The sequence below is a fragment of the Phalacrocorax aristotelis genome, chromosome 3 (assembly GCF_949628215.1).
Source record: "Phalacrocorax aristotelis chromosome 3, bGulAri2.1, whole genome shotgun sequence".
NCBI lineage: Eukaryota > Metazoa > Chordata > Aves > Suliformes > Phalacrocoracidae > Phalacrocorax > Phalacrocorax aristotelis.
Window position 1 is genome coordinate 64269888 of NC_134278.1, and position 20291 is coordinate 64290178.

At 40.2% G+C, this 20291-nt stretch overlaps 1 protein-coding gene across 11 annotated transcripts in view; it reads right to left on the reverse strand.

The window, feature by feature from the left end:
• MAP7 (microtubule associated protein 7) overlaps positions 1-20291 on the reverse strand; it is a 123085-nt gene that overhangs the window by 69564 nt on the left and 33230 nt on the right. For 2 of the 11 annotated variants that reach the window (XM_075087720.1, XM_075087721.1), the window contains exon 2: positions 14738-14836. The exons of the other annotated variants lie outside the window; for them this stretch is intronic. In XM_075087720.1, the coding sequence (XP_074943821.1) occupies positions 14738-14750 (13 nt within the window). In that variant the 5' untranslated portion in view covers positions 14751-14836. The remainder of the gene's footprint in view (positions 1-14737; positions 14837-20291) is intronic. 11 annotated transcript variants of the gene reach the window in all.

A 20291-nucleotide genomic window follows, 5' to 3' on the forward strand; every position in this document is an offset into this window, starting at 1 on the left:
AGAAGCTATTTTAAACCAAAACTTTTAAGTGTTCAGTATTTTGCAACAAACGCCTCATTCTTGTTATGAAGACTTGCACAAATCTTTGTGTTTCTAGTAACTGGACTACAAACCGTTTCAAATCCTAGGTTTTTAGACACTAACCTAAAAAAAAGTTGCAATGAAGTTTCTATTAATGTGTATCTCCACAACTTTAGCTATGCAGTACTGCTTAGACAGATCAAAGACCGACTTCATTCACAGTTTAGCCTTACTGATGAGAAGGCTATTAACTTCCAAGAGCACACGCACATGCTTAATTACTTGACAGTATGTACATGCATAAGTTACATTAAATCAAGGTGCATAGGCAAGTTTCATTCTGAGGTTTCCTAGCTTTTCAGTGCTTAAACTTGGAACCTTAAATGTTAGCAAGAAGCTTGCATTGTGTACTGACATATATCAGTCACCTAAAATTGGAAACATACAAACCTAAAAAATAGGTATCACCAGTCCCCTCCCCCCCCACCTCCATTATCAAATCAGTTCAGGAAATACCTATGCTATATTACACACTGAGATAACAGAAACTGATTTGGCAGACTTGCCACCCTGCCACTAGATGGGGAGAACAACATGTTTTGCCAATATTTCCATTCTTTTCCACTAGCTGCACTCCTGCTCCCCTTTCCCTATCAAAGGGCATCCTTTGCTCTTTTCCTGATCTTGCATCCCCCTCCACACCTCCTCAGGCACTGCCTCAACCTCCTTCTCTTGTTCCTGAACCTGCTACCCCCAGCTCTTCTCCCACCTTTCTACTTTTCACCCTTGTAAGTTTTCTGGCTAGCTGCCTTCCACCCAAACGCTTCCTCCTCCTCCCCACCTCTCTCTAGTGGCATCAGATCACCTTTTCTGCACCCAGCAGCAGGTACCTGGGCAGCACTGGAGAAGAGCAAGCCTCTATGCTTGTAGTTGGTGTGCCTGGTGCCAGAGCAATCTGCAAAGACTGGAAGCAGCCAAGAGAAAGAAAGTCCTGCTCAGCGCTGGGAGCTCCCGGGAAGAGCGTGCTCTCTCAGTTCCATGGGGATGGTGAATAATGCAAACACTGATGAGCCCAAAGCATCAGAGAGGGAAGGCTGCTGCCTCAGTTCAGCCAAAAAACCTGGACAGAAATATAGCAGTCAACTGCTGAATGCACCCCTATCGGGCAAAAGCTAACTCTGACTTTTTATGTGGCTAATTTGATGGCTTTTCATAGGGACAGAAGGAAGGTGTAAAACCGAATAGCTCTAAAACCAAATTCATACTGCTCCCAGTTTCAAATCATTCCTTTAAAGCATGGTGGCCTCAAGCCATCCCTTCAAGACTGCAATTAAGGTTTTTTTCAAGAGGCAAAAGTCCCCATTACTTGCTTATATCTCATTCTTCAGCAATTGGTATTCATCCTCAGTATTCACTGAGGATGACCAAAATAAAACAGAAGGGAGAGAACCTGGCAAAAGAAAAACAGAGGCCAAACCACTTAAATCTAGGAAAGTTACAGTAACTGAAACAAGGCTCTTTTAATGGGAAATGTTATGCAACCTTAATTATTTGCCATCTGCCTTGTAAAACTCAAATCAAGCATGAAAGGATTAAATTCTCACTTAGGGTTATTTTATTATGCAAAACATCTTGGTTTTATAACAACATCACTGAAATGCTTCGTGGAATTATACCTCTAATTCACAGTGCCTTCCTCTTTTTTGTGGATAGAGAAGAAAAAGAATTTAGATCTCTAAGTCACATACATCATTGCAGCAGCCTAGCCACGACAGACTGGTACCAACAAAAGAGAAACAACTACTCCCTGTGATAGCAAAGCTAAACATTTGATTTCATTAAGAGTGTTTGAATTTGCCCTCAGAATCAATGAGGACATGTTAACATATTTTACATAGTAGGTCAGTCCCTGCCTTTAAAGATTAAAAGTTTTACAAGAATCACTAGACTAAATGATAGCGTACTATGTATACCTTTAACTTTTTATAGAACATGTTCTTTGTCCAGATTCTTTTATTTGGTCAACAAAAAGAGAGAAAAACCAGACTGTCAAATAAAAGTATTTGTTGCAAGTGACTTAACTATGTCACTGCAATACTTCAAAATCCAATCTATTACTCTGTAATGTGCATCAAATATTCCACTTCAGCACAGAAGAAAAAGCATAATATAAAAATATATACATTACATAAATGGTGCAAAAACAAAGAGACAATGATGAGCAACATAATGCTGAAATCATAGTATCTGGCTCCACACAGCAATGCATCATTCACCATGTTAGAGCCATATTTCTGAAAGCGCAGGCAGCCTGCGCTGATGCCTGGTAGCCAGTGGTAACAGGTTCAGTAGCTTCAGACAGGGGGATTGGGCTTCCCTTCTTTGCCCTTAGTAGGGGAGGTGGGGATGGAGAAGTGTTCAAGACTGCTTCACCTTCAGGTAAGTCACTCAAGTGCTGTCTTCCTTCTCTTCCCTTTGCTCATGGAGACAGTGGTTGAGAGGCTGGTTGCCAGAGCCATTAAGTTTTCTTGTGTGCAACCACTGAATGGAACTGGCTCCATACCAACAAAGCAATGGTTCTCAACAAATTGCCTTCAGTATTCCCAAACAGTCAATTTCTTGGCTTGACTAAATACTATGAAGTTTTTACTGACATGGGAGACAGACACAGGGTTTGGAAACACAAAACTTGGCTGGCATCAGTCCAGGTACTAACTGCATCCTGGGCTCCCTGTATTGCACTGGTGGAAATTATTTTATGGATGCAAATGGCGTTATCTACAAGGCTATTCTTTGAGCCTTGCCCTTTGGATTGCCATTTTGCGGGGAGACACTTATCAAGCCTGCTTCATAAAAATATTTTTCATCACAAAGGCCTATAATACAGACTCAAAATTATGAACTTGCTGAAATTAAACACTAGCAAACTCCCACCAGCATCTCAGACAAGGCTTTTATAATTAATGGACCCTCACCAATTGCAAACAGCTCCAGACCAGAGTATTAGTGCTTTCCATCGTTCTGCCAGTCTTCACAGTGAACCAAAGCTAGGATAATTTGCTATGCTTGAGTTTCACTTGAGCACAGAGCATTAGTTCCTCACAACCATGCTCCATAAACCTACTTACAGAGTCCCTGTTTTCCTGTTGATCCAGATGACCGTCAGGATGTTGTTGCTCATGTCCTGTACCTGGCCTATCTTTCAAACCCTTATTCCTGTATGCATATCTGTTGCACTATCCAACCGGACGCTATTGTGCGTTGCAACATGACAAGACATAGTTGCACAACTTGCATCTTGTGCTGCAACTAAACACTTTTTCCAGAGCAGAAATCGTATGTTGCCACTTTATCTCAGGACATCCCTTCTTGATAAACTCATTTCATCTATGACAGCATGTTTTCCACAGGTCTGAGCAGTCAGTAGCTCAACCACTAGCGAGGTTCCAGGCTACAAAAAGATTAGAGCTCTATAGAAAGTGACTAAAGTAACATAATGCGCATCCACCTTGCTGGTTTGCCTTCATTCACCCAGGGGACGTTTCAAAGGTCATCACTTTCAAAGAGTCATACAGGGTGTTGCTGTGTAAGAGAGATTACCTCGCTCCACAGCCCCTTGATCAGCACAGCCAGGTAACTCCAGATCATCATTGTCCATGCTCTGAGCAATCAGGATTCATATCACAGCTATACAACAGACGACGCAATAACAAGATGCACTCTGTTTCTGTCCAAGACACTTTAAAATATTAGTTCCAGAGGCTGAAGTGCCAGCTAACTTACTTTCATTAATGCTTACCTACTGCTGTGCCAGCTTTGCAATTAAAAAAAAAAAAAGACCAGAACAAACTTGTCAGCACTTTTTAACTTCCAACATGCATTTCTCTTGCTTTTAATAGAATAGCAATGACAAAAGCTGATGCAACTAGAAACAAGCACTCTGCAAAACCAGGTTTGCATGACACCAGTTTAAAGGTGCCCTCAACCTTTACATCATCCACTGGTGCTTATCTGGGAGTAGCAGGTCCAGCAGAGCATGTCCCCATGTCAGTTCACTGATGACCTGCATCAGGTATTGTTCTGGAATGTACCAAACTCATCTCCTGGTTTCTAGCACCCAGCTGCATTGTCCTCCCGGAAAAGTGGTTAAGAGACACCCATGAGTACTACAGCCTGTGACCATGAGGCTCTTCCCAGCTGCCTAAAGGCATCAGCACCAGCTCTCCCATCTGAATCAGTGCTGCAACAGGCGTTGACTATGGCATCATCTGTGCTCCTTACCCACAAAATCTCTACTGGCTCGTGACCTGCCCCAGGCAAAGCTCTAATCATTCAAGGCATTCCCTTACACAGAGCACACCACCTCCTCTTTACCTGACCACCCATTTTTTTCTCTTTTCACCCAGTAAATTGAGGCCTGAAATGCCTCTCAGGGCTCTTCAGCTGACAAGTCAGGCTATGCACAGTGTAGGGCAACAAGCCCAGGATGGACACCCTCACGTGCTGCGTGTTTACTCCGCCGTCCATACGCAGCTTCACAAGCCTGGATCATGACAGATGAGTGGGAAAACTGGTATCATTCCATTTAAATACCTTTCTTTTGGAGTAGGTTAGGAAGGGATAAGTTTTATTTTTTCTACTTTATAGGCCCTGAAATAGAGTATGAAAAAGATAAAGTAACAGATATGCAAGGTCTTCTGACTTCTTGGTCTAACGTCACTACAAGGCTGAATATCAATTGTTAACATTAAGAACAGGCTTCTTGTCTTCAGTGAGGCTGCAGTAAATAAGTGATGGAGGAACTGGTTGTAGCCATCGCAGTAGGACAAAGTAAAGGCCTTCCTTGCTTGAATTATAATTCTTTTCAGTGCTCTCACACAATACAGACTGTTTTGGACTGGAATTATGCTGCCTGTAAAGAACATGAAGTATCCTAGCCACCACAGCTCTCCAGTAGACTACTTTTTAAATTATTTATTGAGAGAAACACAATCCTTTGCCAACTGTTGAACATTCACACAGATTAAAAACTGTCAGATCTTTGGGCATGGAGGTCTTTGCTTGGCACTTCCTACACCACCTTGAAAAACAGCACCTGATTCCAGATAGGGCCACATCAGTGCCACCATGCTAAGCCATAGAGAAAGGGCTGATTTACCCTTCATTTTTGAAGTTCCAAAAATGACTAACAAAATACAACCTCAGACCCACATATTTTCAATGTATATGTAATTAACAGTAATTAATGGCACAGTGAACTGATACCTGCATAATTAGCAGTAGGTAGTTCTAGCTATCATCTCCACCTAACCTTCTGTAAATTAAGAGCAGTCTAAATTTAGTTATACAAGTTAAACCTCCTGCTATTGCTCTATATCCAGAGAAGGAAGCAACTATAAATAAATAATACTAACTTTATTTAAGGTTGTAGTGAGAAAATAGACTAATTTTCACCCAACATAAAAACTTTAATTTGTCTACATTTGACTTTATTTTGATGACAGTAAGTCTCACAAACCAGTAAGATTTGATCCTGAGTTGGGAGTTAATTTTGAGACTTTTTTCCTGAATATAAGTCTCCCTGATTTCTGTTTATAAATAATGAGAAATAATAACACAAATTAAGGCAGTCCGTCTTTTTCCCTGGTTGATCAGAAATTAGTAAGATTCTTTTAATTTTGGTAGAAAGTTAGACCTATGCAATTAGGCTTTGCTAAATTTATGCAATTGGTTTCCACTTGCAGGATGTGCGTTGTTTCATTCTTCTCCCCATAGTTGTGCTCAGTGTATACTGGAATAGAACAAGATATTTTTAGGGGCAAAACAATATCATACTACCTCAAAAGAATATAAGCTAGTGAAGAGGAACAGATCACTTCTTAATTCCCTATTTGGAACAAATTTAGGTAGCATGCCAAGTTAAATGTGCCGGCAAATATGATTATTTAAGAAGATAACTCTGGTAATATAAAAATGAAAATCATTCTAGGGGTTTACATGATCTTCCCCTTGGAAGAATTAATGTTATATTTAGATGACATGAATTTGTGTGTGATGCTTTCAGATCTGTGCTAGAACAATAATCTTCTACGGATGTTCCAAGGAAATCTCTTAAAGACATGCTAGTGAGTCATCTGGTCAGGAGCTAATGAACGCTGACTGGCTTTGGAAACTGTTGTTCTTCCTCAACATCTAATCTGGGATTATTGTAATGATTAAGAGACTAAGTCACCTGGGAGAAGGACATTGTACTCGAAGTAGTCCATGCATCACGCAGTGCTACTCTGAGTCAGGCTATATGACGTATTCAGTAGGAAGCTAAATAGCTTATATATTTGCATATATATATATTTGCATATATTCTCTGCATAGTAGCGTCAGTCAAAGCTCCTACCCTGCAAGCACTTCCTCCTGTACATACACTTAGGTCTGTGGCCCTTCTTGAAGGTAAGAGGCCCTTATGCATAAATTCAAGCACATTCAGACTCTTCATCAGAGCTGGATCTCAACTAACTGGGGAACCTGTAACTGCTACAGAACAGACTCTTATTCTAGGCCTATCTGTCGAAACAGGAAAGGTAAGGTAAGTCACAGAGACAGAAGGAACAGATAACAACTATAGCCTCCTCTGAGCTAGTTACAAATCAGAAGGAACCACAGTAGTTGAATGGAAACAAAATGCCTCTCCAATTTCAATATCATCCTAAAAGCCTTGAATACATCCCAAATTCGCTAGTATCTAAGTGCTACCACAGGACCAGTTACCATTTTTCCTCAGAAAAACTTTTAAAACAAGCCTTATGAGAGCTCAGTTTTCTAAGCACATGAAACACCAGGGAAATAATCAACTACAGTGTAACATACATTTTTTCATAGTTATTCATAAAACTACTTTCAAAAGTATCCTATATTGTTTTTCACAGATACATTGCATACCTAGTGAGATCTGAAGCTCATTGTGTTCCACGGATCATTAACTATTAACAATTCCTACTACAAAACATTCTGGATACAAAGAAGTGCCCAAGATATTGCATCCCACCCCCTACCTCAGGATACCCCTAATCCTACCATGAAGACACGACAGCCCCTTCCCCTGCAGCTGCAACAGCCAGAGATGACTCTGGCTGTTCCTGCTAAGAGGTGGCACCAGACAACTGCATTTAATTCAACACCACCAAAAGGCAACACACCACCAAAACTCACTGTAACACAGCAGGCAGCTCAGGTTGTCATGCTCCATCCCACCCTTAAAAGCAAATGGTTGAAAATATTTGCATTTATATTCCTTTCCCTCCTTTTGTCTAAGCCATGTAAGTGACCTGAAGTAATAAGTGTGGGCTGATTAATTGCTGTATGTGTTCCCTTCTGCAGAGTTGAAGGGTCAGTTGGGGTAAAAGTAAAGGGTGACATGTCATAGAATACTAAACACTCCTGTTTTTAAGCAGCCACCTTGCTCAATGAACCACATACAAACCAAGAAAGAGTTATTTTCACCACATGCGCTCAGGCTTAAATGGACCAGCTGAGAAGCAGTTGCTGAACTAACTCCAAAGATGGAGAAAAAGCCTTATGCGGGCGTCCCTCCCCAAGGCTAACTGCTTAATGGCATATTAAAAATGTAGACATCTTAGTACAGATTTCTAAGGATTTCTCTACATTTACATAACAGTTGGCAGCGCTCTCATCTGTGGTTGGGGGTTTTCTGATTGCTTTGATTGATCTTTTTTCCTGGTCTTAGTAAAACCATCTGCAACATTGTACTTGTCTTTACACTTTTGTTTGTGGAGAAAAGATGTCCAACTGCACCTTCTCTTATTAACTGCCACTGATGTTGTTAGTACACTGCCAGGTATGAGGCCAGAGATAGCAGCAACCATCCCAAAGTGGTTTAATCTGAGATTACATTTTAATCATATTTCTATCATTTCAATACTTTCTATGACATGACTTTGTTACATTATTGCTGTGTTTGTTTAGCATTGAGGTGTTGGCAAACCTACAGCGTATGTTTTCCAGAAGCACTTCATGATATGCTGATTGTGGCCTAGCTGAAGATGAAACCCAGTGAGAACAGAATAACACAATACCAAGTTAAATCAGAAAAATTAAAAATTTAAACCATTAAGAAAGAAATATTTCATTCTCCTACTCAAAAGTATTCCTCCTTGTTTCCACAAGGTAGAGAAAATCTACTGTGAAGAGGCTTCGGCTCCAGCAATCTCTGACAGAGTCCCCAAAGCCCCAAAAGCTAGCACTGAATCTGTTCCTAGTTTTGCCGTCAATATCATATTCTGTCTTTCCACAAAACTAACTAGAAAGCAAGTAATAGATCTTTGAATTTAGCAAGATAATTATATGAGTTTTCAAGGTATGTAATTATGGAATTCTTAAATCACTTATTTCAGAGGCTATAACAAGAGGAGGCATGCAGGCAGAGCTGTGTAGATTAAGCAATGTAAACGTTAATTAAGAGAACTGGAGAAGGGAAAGGAAATAACACAATTCCTCTGCATTAGCATGCGGAGCCCCGGGCCCATTCACCACATGGTGCGGGAAAGCCTTTCTAAGGGAAAAATAAGCAGAAAGCAGAGATCAAGCTTAGGAAGAGGAAAAGAGGTCAAACTTTTTAGTGCTGTTTCCTGTCCTCTCCCTTTCCACATCCTTCTCCGCACCCCGGAGACAGGAGTAGCAGTCTGTAACAAAAAATGGGCAGACACTGATACTAATACACACCCTACACTACACTAGCCCTGAGAGGCTCTGTGGCCCTTCTATCAGGCACCTGCAAGGCTGGAGCAGCGAGCAAAGATACTGATAAAGAAAACCCCTATTTCCCTGTCTTGTTTTTATTTTATAGATGCTTCTATTATTGTAACTATACATATTTCACCATGACTGGACAGAATAGGTAAAAAGTTTTTCTCCAGGATAGATGAATGGGCCTCATAAATCACGGGTACAGCACTTGCTCTAGGCTGACAAACTCAGCGAGGTCACACTAGCACACAGAATGCTCTGTATCATGCACAAATTTGCAAGCCCCTGGGAGCCTAGGGGCGCAACTTCATTAAGCAAAAAGAGCTTGCTAACACTGGCTGCGAGAATTGGGAGACCAGGTCTCACTTGGCCAGGGTGTGAAAACTGCAGAAAGTGCAGAAAGACCCTAAGACTCATTAACCACTTGGGGTTTCACGCAGCCTCGTTTACGGATTATGTTTAGGTGTATCATTTTGATCTGCTGTAGTTCTATGGAATATCATCTTTGCTTCCATGTATGCATTCAGGCTATTAAAAGTCTGCAGGATGAAGAGCTACATTTGCATTTTGTACAGCTGAGGGGAAGACTTGGACAAAGTTGCTAGAGTGCCCCCTCCAAATCTGTCCTCATAAGACTAGCAGTACCCCTCTGCCTTTGCACAGATTGAAGCAGCAAGGAAGTTGTATTTATCATGGCACAAACCAACAGCACGCTTCAGCAGAAATACACTCTATTTTCCTCAGCTAAAAGCACACAGATAATCAGTAGCTGCAACAGCACCAAGTTATTTCACAATAACCTAGTTTCTGAACTACTCATCTGACAGGCCCAGCAGCAATACTTCTTGTTCAGGACATTCCTAATGGATGTAACACATTCAAACCTCCTACTCCCTGTCCCAAAATCCCTCTTAATGCTCTCTTTGCTTGCTCTGCAGTTCATTGCAGTAGTCTGGTTGAAGCAGCATTAAGAAATTGAGAATAGGGGCATGTCACCAAGCCAAAAAGCACTCTCAGTAAAATGAGTAGAGTGCAGTGAAAAATCCGACTGTCACATCGCCAGCTTTTTAAAGATTAAATCTACCATGTGCCAACATGCCTAACAGCAACCTGTCACTGAAGTCCAGAGAAACTCAGCTTCGTGAGTGACTGCATCTTCAAAATCAGTTATCACCTCCTACATGCCCTCTTAAGAATTGCCCAGAGTTACTCTAAATTTTATCAGGAAGCAGAAACACTCCCAAAATACTAAAACAATTTTTATATGCGTATGGTCTCACTAAGACGACCAGATTTTAATGTGTCATCAATAAACTAGTTATTTATATGCTTGTTGTCTTTTCCAAGTGCTATGTGCAGGCATTAGAGCAATAAACTAACAACAATAAAGCAGGCTTTGCAATAAGAGCCTTAGAAACACCAGGTACTGTGAACTACCAGTTTCAAGGACTTCTTCAGCTTTCAGTGAAGAATCTTTCCGACATCTCTTGAAAATCTTCCATATTCTAGAATACATTTTTGTCCTTCAACTAGCTAGGAAGGACATAATGCTAAGTTAGGATAACCAGGGGAGCATAAGGAAGTTTGGAATGCATCTCAAGAAGCCACACTAAAATTTTGTCTAAAAAAACCAGGCTTCACCACCCCACAGTTCAGGTCTTCTCTTTACCTGCTACCAAGCTACTTAAGATTTCCCTATCTATCAATACTCACATAATTTCAGCCCCTTGAGTGCTGCAGTTGGTTACAAAATTGAGTGAGAAGGCGGGCACAAATGCTTGAGTACTCCTGTGGAGAATTGATGGCAGAGAAAAACAATGATGCATGTGTATCCTCAGAGTAGCTGGGCAGTATCCACCAAGGGTATGATTTGGCTGTGCTCTTCTGTCACTGCTGAACAGAATATATTCCCTTGAAATGCACATATTTTCTAACTAGGTAGCAGAAGACTCAGAACAGGATTTTGTATTTGTTAAGTTTAAATACATTTTGGTGCAAATGAGATGTTTAACCTGAGGAAAGACTGTTACTTCTGCCTCTAATTGGCTCAAATTAATCTCTGGTTAACTGCTGGAATTCAGCAGGGATGAGTTTTAGCTGCTGAAACTGTAAAAACTTAAACGTGTCTCAACACTTCAACCTTCCATTCATTTGCCTCCCTTACCATTAAAATAAGTTCAGGAAACAAGCACACAGAAATAGCATGCCTTTCTTCCATTAATCACAAGGTATATTAAATTATTTCCAGTTATCTGGACAAAAACACCAGTGTTTTGTCACCACCTCTAGAAACACTACTGTAGTTCCATAGATTAAAACAAACAGCTATCCTGAAAAAAAAAAAAGCATGCTTTAGTTCTAGGTAAGACTAATACAGACATTGTCCTCACTTCAGTCCTGTGCCTCATAAACTTCAGTTGGAATCCTGCCTTCAGTTAGGCAATTCAAGCAGCTATAGGATTTGAAGGTAAAGAACTTAGCTTCCTATCTTTCTTCCCTCACAGAACAGTTTGGGAACAGTTAACACCAACCTCCATATTCCAATATAGCCTAGAAAAAGATATGATACAATGCATAAACTAGAAGAAATTAAACTAAAAGAAATAAAACTAACAGACAACTCAACATCCAGAGGGACTCCACAGTTCCCTGAAGCCTTTAAAACAAAACAAAACAAAAACCACCCCCAAGAAAACCACCACAACCAAAAAAATCCCACACACCCCTCTGAAATAGGCTTTCACCTCCAAATCCAGTGATGTATCCTTGGGTCATGACATTGGTTTCAGCACCAGGTAAAAGCCCAAATCCGAGCACGGGATTTTAACTCACTGTAGCCATCTGTTTCAAGAGGATTATATGGATTTTTTTAAAGTGCTAGACACATTAAAAATAGCAGAGTCACTTCAAATGCTTTTTCAGCTACCTTGCGTTAAAAATATCACCTAAGCTTGAAAGTCAAAGCTACACGTCCTGTAAATCTCTGTGCCTACTGATGCCCTCTTGACATGTTAAAATATCCAAAACAAACAAACAAAAAAAAAAAAACAAAAACCACCCAACAAAACCATAATACTCTTTTTTGCTTTTTGACCAAGGAATCTGTACGCCTTTTTATAGCCAAAAGAGAGCAAAGGAAAGAAACATTATAATTCCCATTTGATCAAATGGGTTGTTCAGTTATTGGAGATATATGATGGGCTTCTCATCCTAGCAATATCACACCTCCCTAACCACAAGCAGGAAGGACACAGGTGAAGTTACAATTCATTACACAACCCCTAGTTTTGAAAAGTCATGATAAACAGCCAAACCTTCTATTTCATAGGAACGGCACCTTGAGTTGCCCATATTTCAATGCCATCTTTCTGTTAATATGAGCTGCTTTGCAACTTGGCCAGGGCAGCGGGGAAGACAAGTACTTGGGAGATACGTTCACAGGCACATTTCTATACGCAAAAGCTACTCTAAGCCTCCTCTCCCTCCCCTTGCACCCTCTTATGCATCCTTGACCTCCGCTTTTGATTCCCATTAACAAATGCTGGTCACTGTACATTCATTTTAAGAACTGTAGCAGCTTTGATTTTTCTAACACTGCTTACAAGTACATGACAGCACTGGATGATAGCAGGAGAAGTCTAAAAACCTCACTTTGTAGTATTTTCTCATTATATGTACTGAAGAATTTGATACCAGCTATATATGTTTCCTTTATACTAAAATAGCCCTGAAAAAGAGGAATTTCCTGTTTCACTTGTTAATTCTATCATTATATTTGCTTATTTTTAAAAATAACCAATTAAAGAAATCATATCAACAGAAGTTATTAACAGTCTAAAGGTTTACCTTGTTTTCCATCAATTCATTCAGTCAAGGCCCTATAACAAAATGCTGTGCCTGTTCACATCCACTAATAATGTTTTTCTTATTACATTATACTTCCATTTCTACTTTGCAACATTATCTGATAGCTGCAGAATTCCACTGCTTTTGCAACCAATATTAATAATTCACATTAATTCAATTTCCAAAGATTTTTGGCAACAATACAACAGATTAAAGTAAAAGTCTCACAACTGAAGTTCCCATTTAGGTTTGAAATTAAAGTGAGGTAGGTGGTCTCAGCTTACTTCCACTGCTTGTTCCCCTCACAATTAATACACAGCTCAGCATCCCCTTCTTTCCCCTCCCTAAATCCTCCACACTCCCAAAAGAAAAAGCCTGCAATCTAAGCTCAAGAATAAAAATGGGATAAATTCTTGTAATCATCAGGGTAAACAGTTAAGTGTGCATGTATAGTAGATAGTTCTAGCAATCCTTTACTTCCAGGAACACTAAGTTTCACTTAACCCCCTTAACTAATACATTCAAAAACCGCAGATAATTTATTGTCATAACTTCACAACATGATTTGGAGATCAAAAAACTTTCCGCTCAATCCACTTTCAGCACAATCCCAGTATGACCACTACCATTTAAGCAAATGAAAGTTGCAGGCATCAAATCAGGCACCATTTACTAGGACCTCTAATCATGCAATGAGTGCAGTGCACACGCTGCCTGTGCTGGGGCTGTGGCTCTGGAATTGGACCATATGATGGGCAAACACCTATCAATCACTGCTGTGTGCTAGGGCAGGCACCACAACATAAGGCAACATCTGGAGGCATTGACCCCTCAGTTTGCAGGATATATGCTGGCTTCCACACCTCCATGTTTGCTCTAGAGCCCAACGTGCCATATACTAATTGTGAAAATAACAAAACAAACCCAAAAACCTGCTGCAGCTGGCACCTGGAATTTAGAGGTGTGGCTTTTCTCCATCTTCCATACAGAGACCACGAGCTGCCCACACCATAAGGGGAAATAAGGGTCAGGTGAGGGTGCTGCACATACAAAGCACAATAGCACCAAGGTACTATTCAATATCAGACTACTTCCAGGTATGTTAAGTAGCACTTATAGCAAAGGAAAAAAGCAATTCATTTATTAGTTCAGAGGCAGTTCATAGCAAACAAAAAGGACACCCATACGGCATAACCCAAAGTTTACAGTCAACCACTAAAGAGGACAACAGGCATACTGAATGACAAAGTGAGACAGCAAAAAAGCACCTTGATCAGATTTTTTTTTTTTAATTTTGCTGGGTTTAGTCACCAGAAAATAAACTAAGTGGAGGTAGAAGGGAAAACACAAAATAAAACTCTTGTTTTCATGCTCTGCATGTACAAGCTTGAATAACTAAAGAGATTAACGGTTACAGAAAGCTCTGCTAATTCCCCATTCAGGGAATAACTCCTCACGCAGAACCTCCATGCTGCAGAACATCTTTCTCCAGTTGTCTGGCCTAGGGCAGATAAAGGAAAGGAAGCATTCTGATACCGAAATTGCTACAACACAACATCCCAATCCCAAAAGTGGCAGCTGTTTTAGCAACTGCAGTCCCTAGCTTATGTGAAAGATTTCATTACAAACTAACAGGCCCCTTCCTGTTCTGCCTGTTATCATCCTCGGTTTCCATCAGTCTTGCAGATTTGAAGTTAAAACTAATTAGTTTGAATAATGTTGTAAGCAAGTAGATAACTACACTATATATCAAGAGCATGGCTACTTACAACCAAGAAGTCAACTTAAATAAGAAGTCTGGTGTTTTGGAAAACAATCAGTAGTGAATTACTTAGTTATAAACAGCAGATACCCAAGAAAGATAAAGCCTTCTATTTGATAATATACCTTAAAAAAATCAACCCAAAAGATCAGTGTACTCACAGATTACTCTTCCGCAACACCCTGCATCACATTAGACTTCTTATAATTAATTACAAAGTGAAAGTACGAAGGAAGAACACTACATATATCCCACAGCTAGAGATAAAATTTGTAAATGGAAAACACTATTAACAGGGAAGCCATTTAAAGGGGTTATTTCTGGAAATATGAAGACTGAGGTGCTTACCTGTTTCATCCATTATATTCAGTACCGTACACTCATTTGCACCGCAGAAATCTACTGTGAGTCCATATCACCCCATATGCATGACTTCAGTCTCCCATCCTGCATTTAAAAATTCAGGCTAGCAATTATGCAAACCCAGAGTAGAAAGGAGGCAGCATCACGGAAGGAAATGGTACAGCTTCAGAAAGCCCTAAAACTGCGTGCCATCAAAAATACCCTTTTGAGGTCAGACCTGAACCACTCTCACCAATATTTGGCCCAAGACCTGATCAAAATGGAGTTTGTCACATCCACAGCATCATGAGATTATATGCAAGGATAAGGAGGGGGGAGAAGCCTGCTGAGCAGTTCCCCGTGCTCTGCGTCAATAGATTTGGGCTTAGCCTCTGCTAAGCAGCTCAAGCCACCAGTTATTGGTGCTGGCAGCTGTCTACCACACTGCCCCACTTCCTATTTCAAAACACTGCCTGGGAGGGAAGCCTTGGTCAGTCAGCTCCAACCTGCCTCCAAACAAAGCTGAGAAGCAGGACAGTGGAACCTCCATCCTCACCTTGGACAACCCTTCAAGGGTTTAAAATTTGTGCACACACCCCACACACACACTTTCTCAAAAAGGTTACAGTAATCATAAAAAACCCAACATGCATTTCAAGACAAAAACTAAATTGAGACAGGACCTTAGTTTTAGCACATCTACATAAGATGATTGTTTTCTTAGGTGTTTCCAAGATTTTAGTATTGGGTATGCTATTCAGCATTTTACCATTTCTTGGACATCAGGTAATTCTTGAAAGGTTTCTATTGACTTGATAACAGATGAGCCATTTCAACAAGCACAGTACAGTCAATAATGTCAGCGCTTTGCCCAATATTATGGCAAATCAGTTACTAGCAGCTTAACAACAACTCTATATTACTTCCCCCGTCCTCCATAAAAAAAAGCTAATAGAACATTCAATCCAGACTTCAAGAAATACCTGTGCTAGTGTCACGTTTTCTATGTCATGTTTTACTTTGCACTGTAAGATATAAAATACATCTATGTAATATGACCAAACATAATTCTCCTCTGAAATTCCCTCGTTATAAATTGTTACAAGATAATTAAAGTCAGATTTGTCACACCAACAAGATCACACTACTGTTAGACCTCCCATTTCAACACCAACAGCTTATAAACACTCTGGTTCTACAATAATCATTTGTTAAGCCATAACAACTGTTCTACTCGTGTGGCACAAGGGCAGCTCCCACCCACTCCACATGACCTTAAAAAGACCCACAGAAGTCAAAGCTCTATCCTGTCACCACTGTCAAACCTGGGCTGCAACATGAAAAGCAGTCTTGTGATACGGCCAGGGAGCCTGGGAGAGTGGGACTGAGCATCTGGTCCTGCCAGAGCCTTCCCATATAACCATAGCAATGATAACCCCAGAGGCACTAACCCCACTTAGCCTCTCACAACTTAGATGAACACATTTCGATTCTCAGCTCTGTTTAGCATCTCCTTTATTCAGATTATTGATTCTGATGCGAACATTCTCCTCCAGCCCCACAACTGGTACAACTGGGCCCAAATTTTTGGTGGGGGACTTGTCTAGCCTATAGCAGAAACAGTAACTAAGGCTCTAGAGCTCTTCCTGTGAAACTGTGAGCCTGAAACAACTAGATTTTATAGAATATCAGGGAGGTAGACTGCTAAACATTGTGTAGTTCTAGTTGGAAACTCAAAACAGAGTGTAAGCATTAATTATCTTTGATTATGAATACCAGAGATTAATTATCGTTAATTCAATCATCCTCATTCAGATGATGAGCAGGTAACTTGCTCTGCAAGAGGTCCCCTGGAGGTACAGCACAAAGAATGGAAAACACACAAACAGAAACAAACCCAAGCTCATTCAGAACACATCCAAAACCACTCCATTAATACTGACTGTAAACCAGAATTAATAACCTAAGGAGACAAGAGGTTAAGCTAACCCTCCCCCCACAACTGTTCTAAAAATAAAAAGCAGCATTTGTGCATCCTGATACATTCACATCACAGTTCAGATCACACAGCCCGAGGAGGTAAAAGCTATTCTGACATGCAGGGTAAATTAACTTGTAATTCACTTTCTAATGCAGAGTCCACTAAGCATACAATTACATAAAAAAAGAAAAATGAAAACCCATGCAGTCAAGCATATTACATTTGTATGGGTTGTAACATTATACAGAGCTTTTAATACTGATAAATACATATACTTTTTTTAAAATCAAATCACATCACTCTCCCTTAAATTGGTCACATGCACAGCATGTATACACTGAGCATATGCCATCCTTCTCTAGCACTGCCAGACAAAAGCTACATCACCAAAAATAGCCACACAGTGTGCTAGAGCTGCTGCAGAATGCCCTAGATACATTTAGGCCATGAAGATTGAGCAACCCTGCTGGAAGGAAGGGTTAGGCACTAACCTTCACAACAGGCCAGGGCAGAAAAGAGGGGGTAAGATTAATTTCCATCCTTGAAGTTAATTTTTAATAAACACGATTTAGCTGAGTTTAAACGGTAGAGTCATCTGAAAGCTATTTCCATACAGAGCTGGAATACATGTGTAATAGGCAAAACATAACAGGAAAAGGGTGTATTAAAATACTTGGTACAGACTTTCTATGAAAAGGCCAGGTAAGGAAAAAAGGTGTGTTTTTTTTTTCTCTAAACCATGAAATATTTTACAGAGTTCACTTTACAAGAGTACGGTCCCAAACTTTGCCAGATGTTTTCCCTATTAGGTTTCTCGATTTTTTAAATGTGATTTCTTCCTATACTTCTCCTTCTGCAGAGATTAGGAAAAGCTAACAGTTGACATTTTGTCTAGATCATGTAAAATACTATAAGCTGGAAGAGCTAAACAAGTAAAGATCACTGTGCTAAATGTTCAGAAGGATCAAAGATTGATCACAGCTCAGCACAACAGACAGGCCCCCTCAAATCCATTGTCAAATTGCAGGCTAATTCACAATTTATCTTTCTCCACCATCCTAACACTCCATTCAGCATGTTAGAAGGCAGCATCTTGAACCAAATGGGAAGAATGTTACAGCACTGCAATAACAAATAAAACACACTTGTCCATGATAAAGTAGGTAGAAGTAGGTAATGTAAGGTGTTAAATGAACTAACATGCTAGTGACATCCAAGAGTCATCTTCCTAAACTTTGGCCCTTTCCTTGCAACAGATTTTTGATGTACTGGAACAATGACAAGAGTATGTTACTCAGTAAAATACTGAGTGCACCAGAGCTAAGGCATTTTTATCTCTGCAGTTGTTAGGACATTGGTCTGTCTTTCTAATGCTATCCTCTAAGTAACCTCTGAAGAAGAAAGCCCAATCTGAGCAAAGACATCATTGCCTATATCAACTGACTGAGACAAAATGGATTTCCCCAGATTAGCAGAGGATTGTCCTACGCTGGCAGGCAAGGCTCCACCTTTAGCCAGATGAGCAGTAGGAAAACAAAAGCAATCTCCACCTGCACCCCTAACTAGCTTGATTCTGCAGGTGGACCTTGTTACATGGCCTATGGACCACCCAGCATTTGAAAACAAAAGCACACTTACTATCAGCTTGTTCTTATCAATCAAGCATACACCCTTCTTCCCTCCCTGAGATCAATGTGATGGGGATTAAAAGGGATGGAGACTTCTCTTTAGCCCTCTAAGACAGTCTTGGAGTCCTACATGTTAAACTTCAGTCATCAGCCTTTAAAGTGTGAACATTACCCTACATCATCACAGTCCTTATAAAATGAGTAACATGATAGCAGTACAGTATTTAGTGGTGAGCAAACTACTGTTACAGCTTGATGCTTGACTTTCTAGACCTATTTTGATGAAGGTTCAGCACAGAAAGCATTGAACAGAACAGAAAAGAAAGGGAAATCATTCAAGTGGCAGGCAAGACTTGGTGCTCCTGTCATTCTGCATTTCTGACAAGGCTCTTGTATGTGTAGGGGATCACATATATAAATGCAGCAAGCTGTTTCTGCTCTAACCTGTCTTCACAAGAGGGAGAGGGCTTGGGGAAAAATGCAAGTGCCAGAAGACCAAAGAACCCCTGAAAAATTCAAGGATATACTCTTCTGTCTATCCTTAGGAGGAAAGCTTAAGCAGGGTGGCACTTAATACTAAAATTCCCTGAAGAAAGTATAATTCAGTCAGTATCATTGAACAGCAGTAAAAACACAGTTTTGCAGGAGGTTTCATCATCATTTATATTCCCTGGACTACGTCTGCTTCACTGGGGCTTTCATTACATTGACCACTGTCAGGGAATATGACCCTAAATTTAAATATTAAAAGAGAAATACACTGCTACAACAGTTTTTCCAAGTCTTAAAGACTTTCATTCCATCTCCTTTTAAAGGAGTATAAAAAGAATCTACAAACAATATCTTAAAAACACTGTAAAGGTAGGAAACTGCTTGTCCATGTTAAGTTTTCATCATACTTCTGTCTTTAGTACTAAATCAGAAGACACTGACATGTACATATATATAGCTACTATATATAGCTGAGTATTTAGGAACTTGGTCCCCCAGCCTCTGAGTCTATAATGCTCACATTTGTGAGAACTGTATAATCCCACGGACTCAACTGCAAAAGTGTCCCTCTTTTTTCTGTGCTATAAATGTCTCCATAATTAGTCCATCAGTTCTTTATCATACTTGTACAGAGTTATTAAATTTCTTTCCCATTCTTTGCACATCAAAACAAACATATTTTTCATTCCTTTTTTTGTAACCAGGAGGCAATTACATTTATGGGACTGAACACTCTCCTGACAAGGCACATGCTTCCAACTGTGGAGTCAGCGTCCTCATGAAACTCTTTCAGTACATTAAGAGAAAATGCTTTTGAAAATCTGAACAAGTAGTTGTGTCCTTCACCCCTCGCCCCCTCCCCCCAGCAGAAATAACACAACCTACATTTTTTTTCTCTAGAAGTCAATATTCACTGTGGCATAAGAATAAATGGAAGTCAGGGATCCTTGACTACTGTTGGTTTTGCTCCTGGCTCACTGTGTGAGCTCTCTACTTCCTTTATCCTATTCCCTAAAAAAGCTTATTTTCTGTTTCTTTAATTAAAAAAAAAAAGGCTTTATGAATCTTAATTTTTTTTTTAATGCTTTGGTAAAAGTCTCCTTTCCCTGTATCACGTAGGCCTGCAACTGCATGCACAGGGCAATGCCCTCACACTCAAGAGCAAGCTAGTATATAAACACCAAAGAGAACAATTAACTAACAGCATTGGTACTCCAAGATCTCTCATGTTGAAAACACTCCCCAAACTCCAAAGAGTATTTGCTGACAACAGCTAAGTGTGATGGCTTAACAATGTAAAGATCCCTCCTGCTCTCTTTGAAAGTTAAATAGCTTCCATAGCTGTCCTGGAACAACCTGTGTAAGGCAAAATATAGCCAGAAGAGGAGAACAGCAGGGTAACTGTCTGGCAGCTGACACATACCAGAAGTGCTCTGCGGTTCCCATTCCAGGAAGAGGA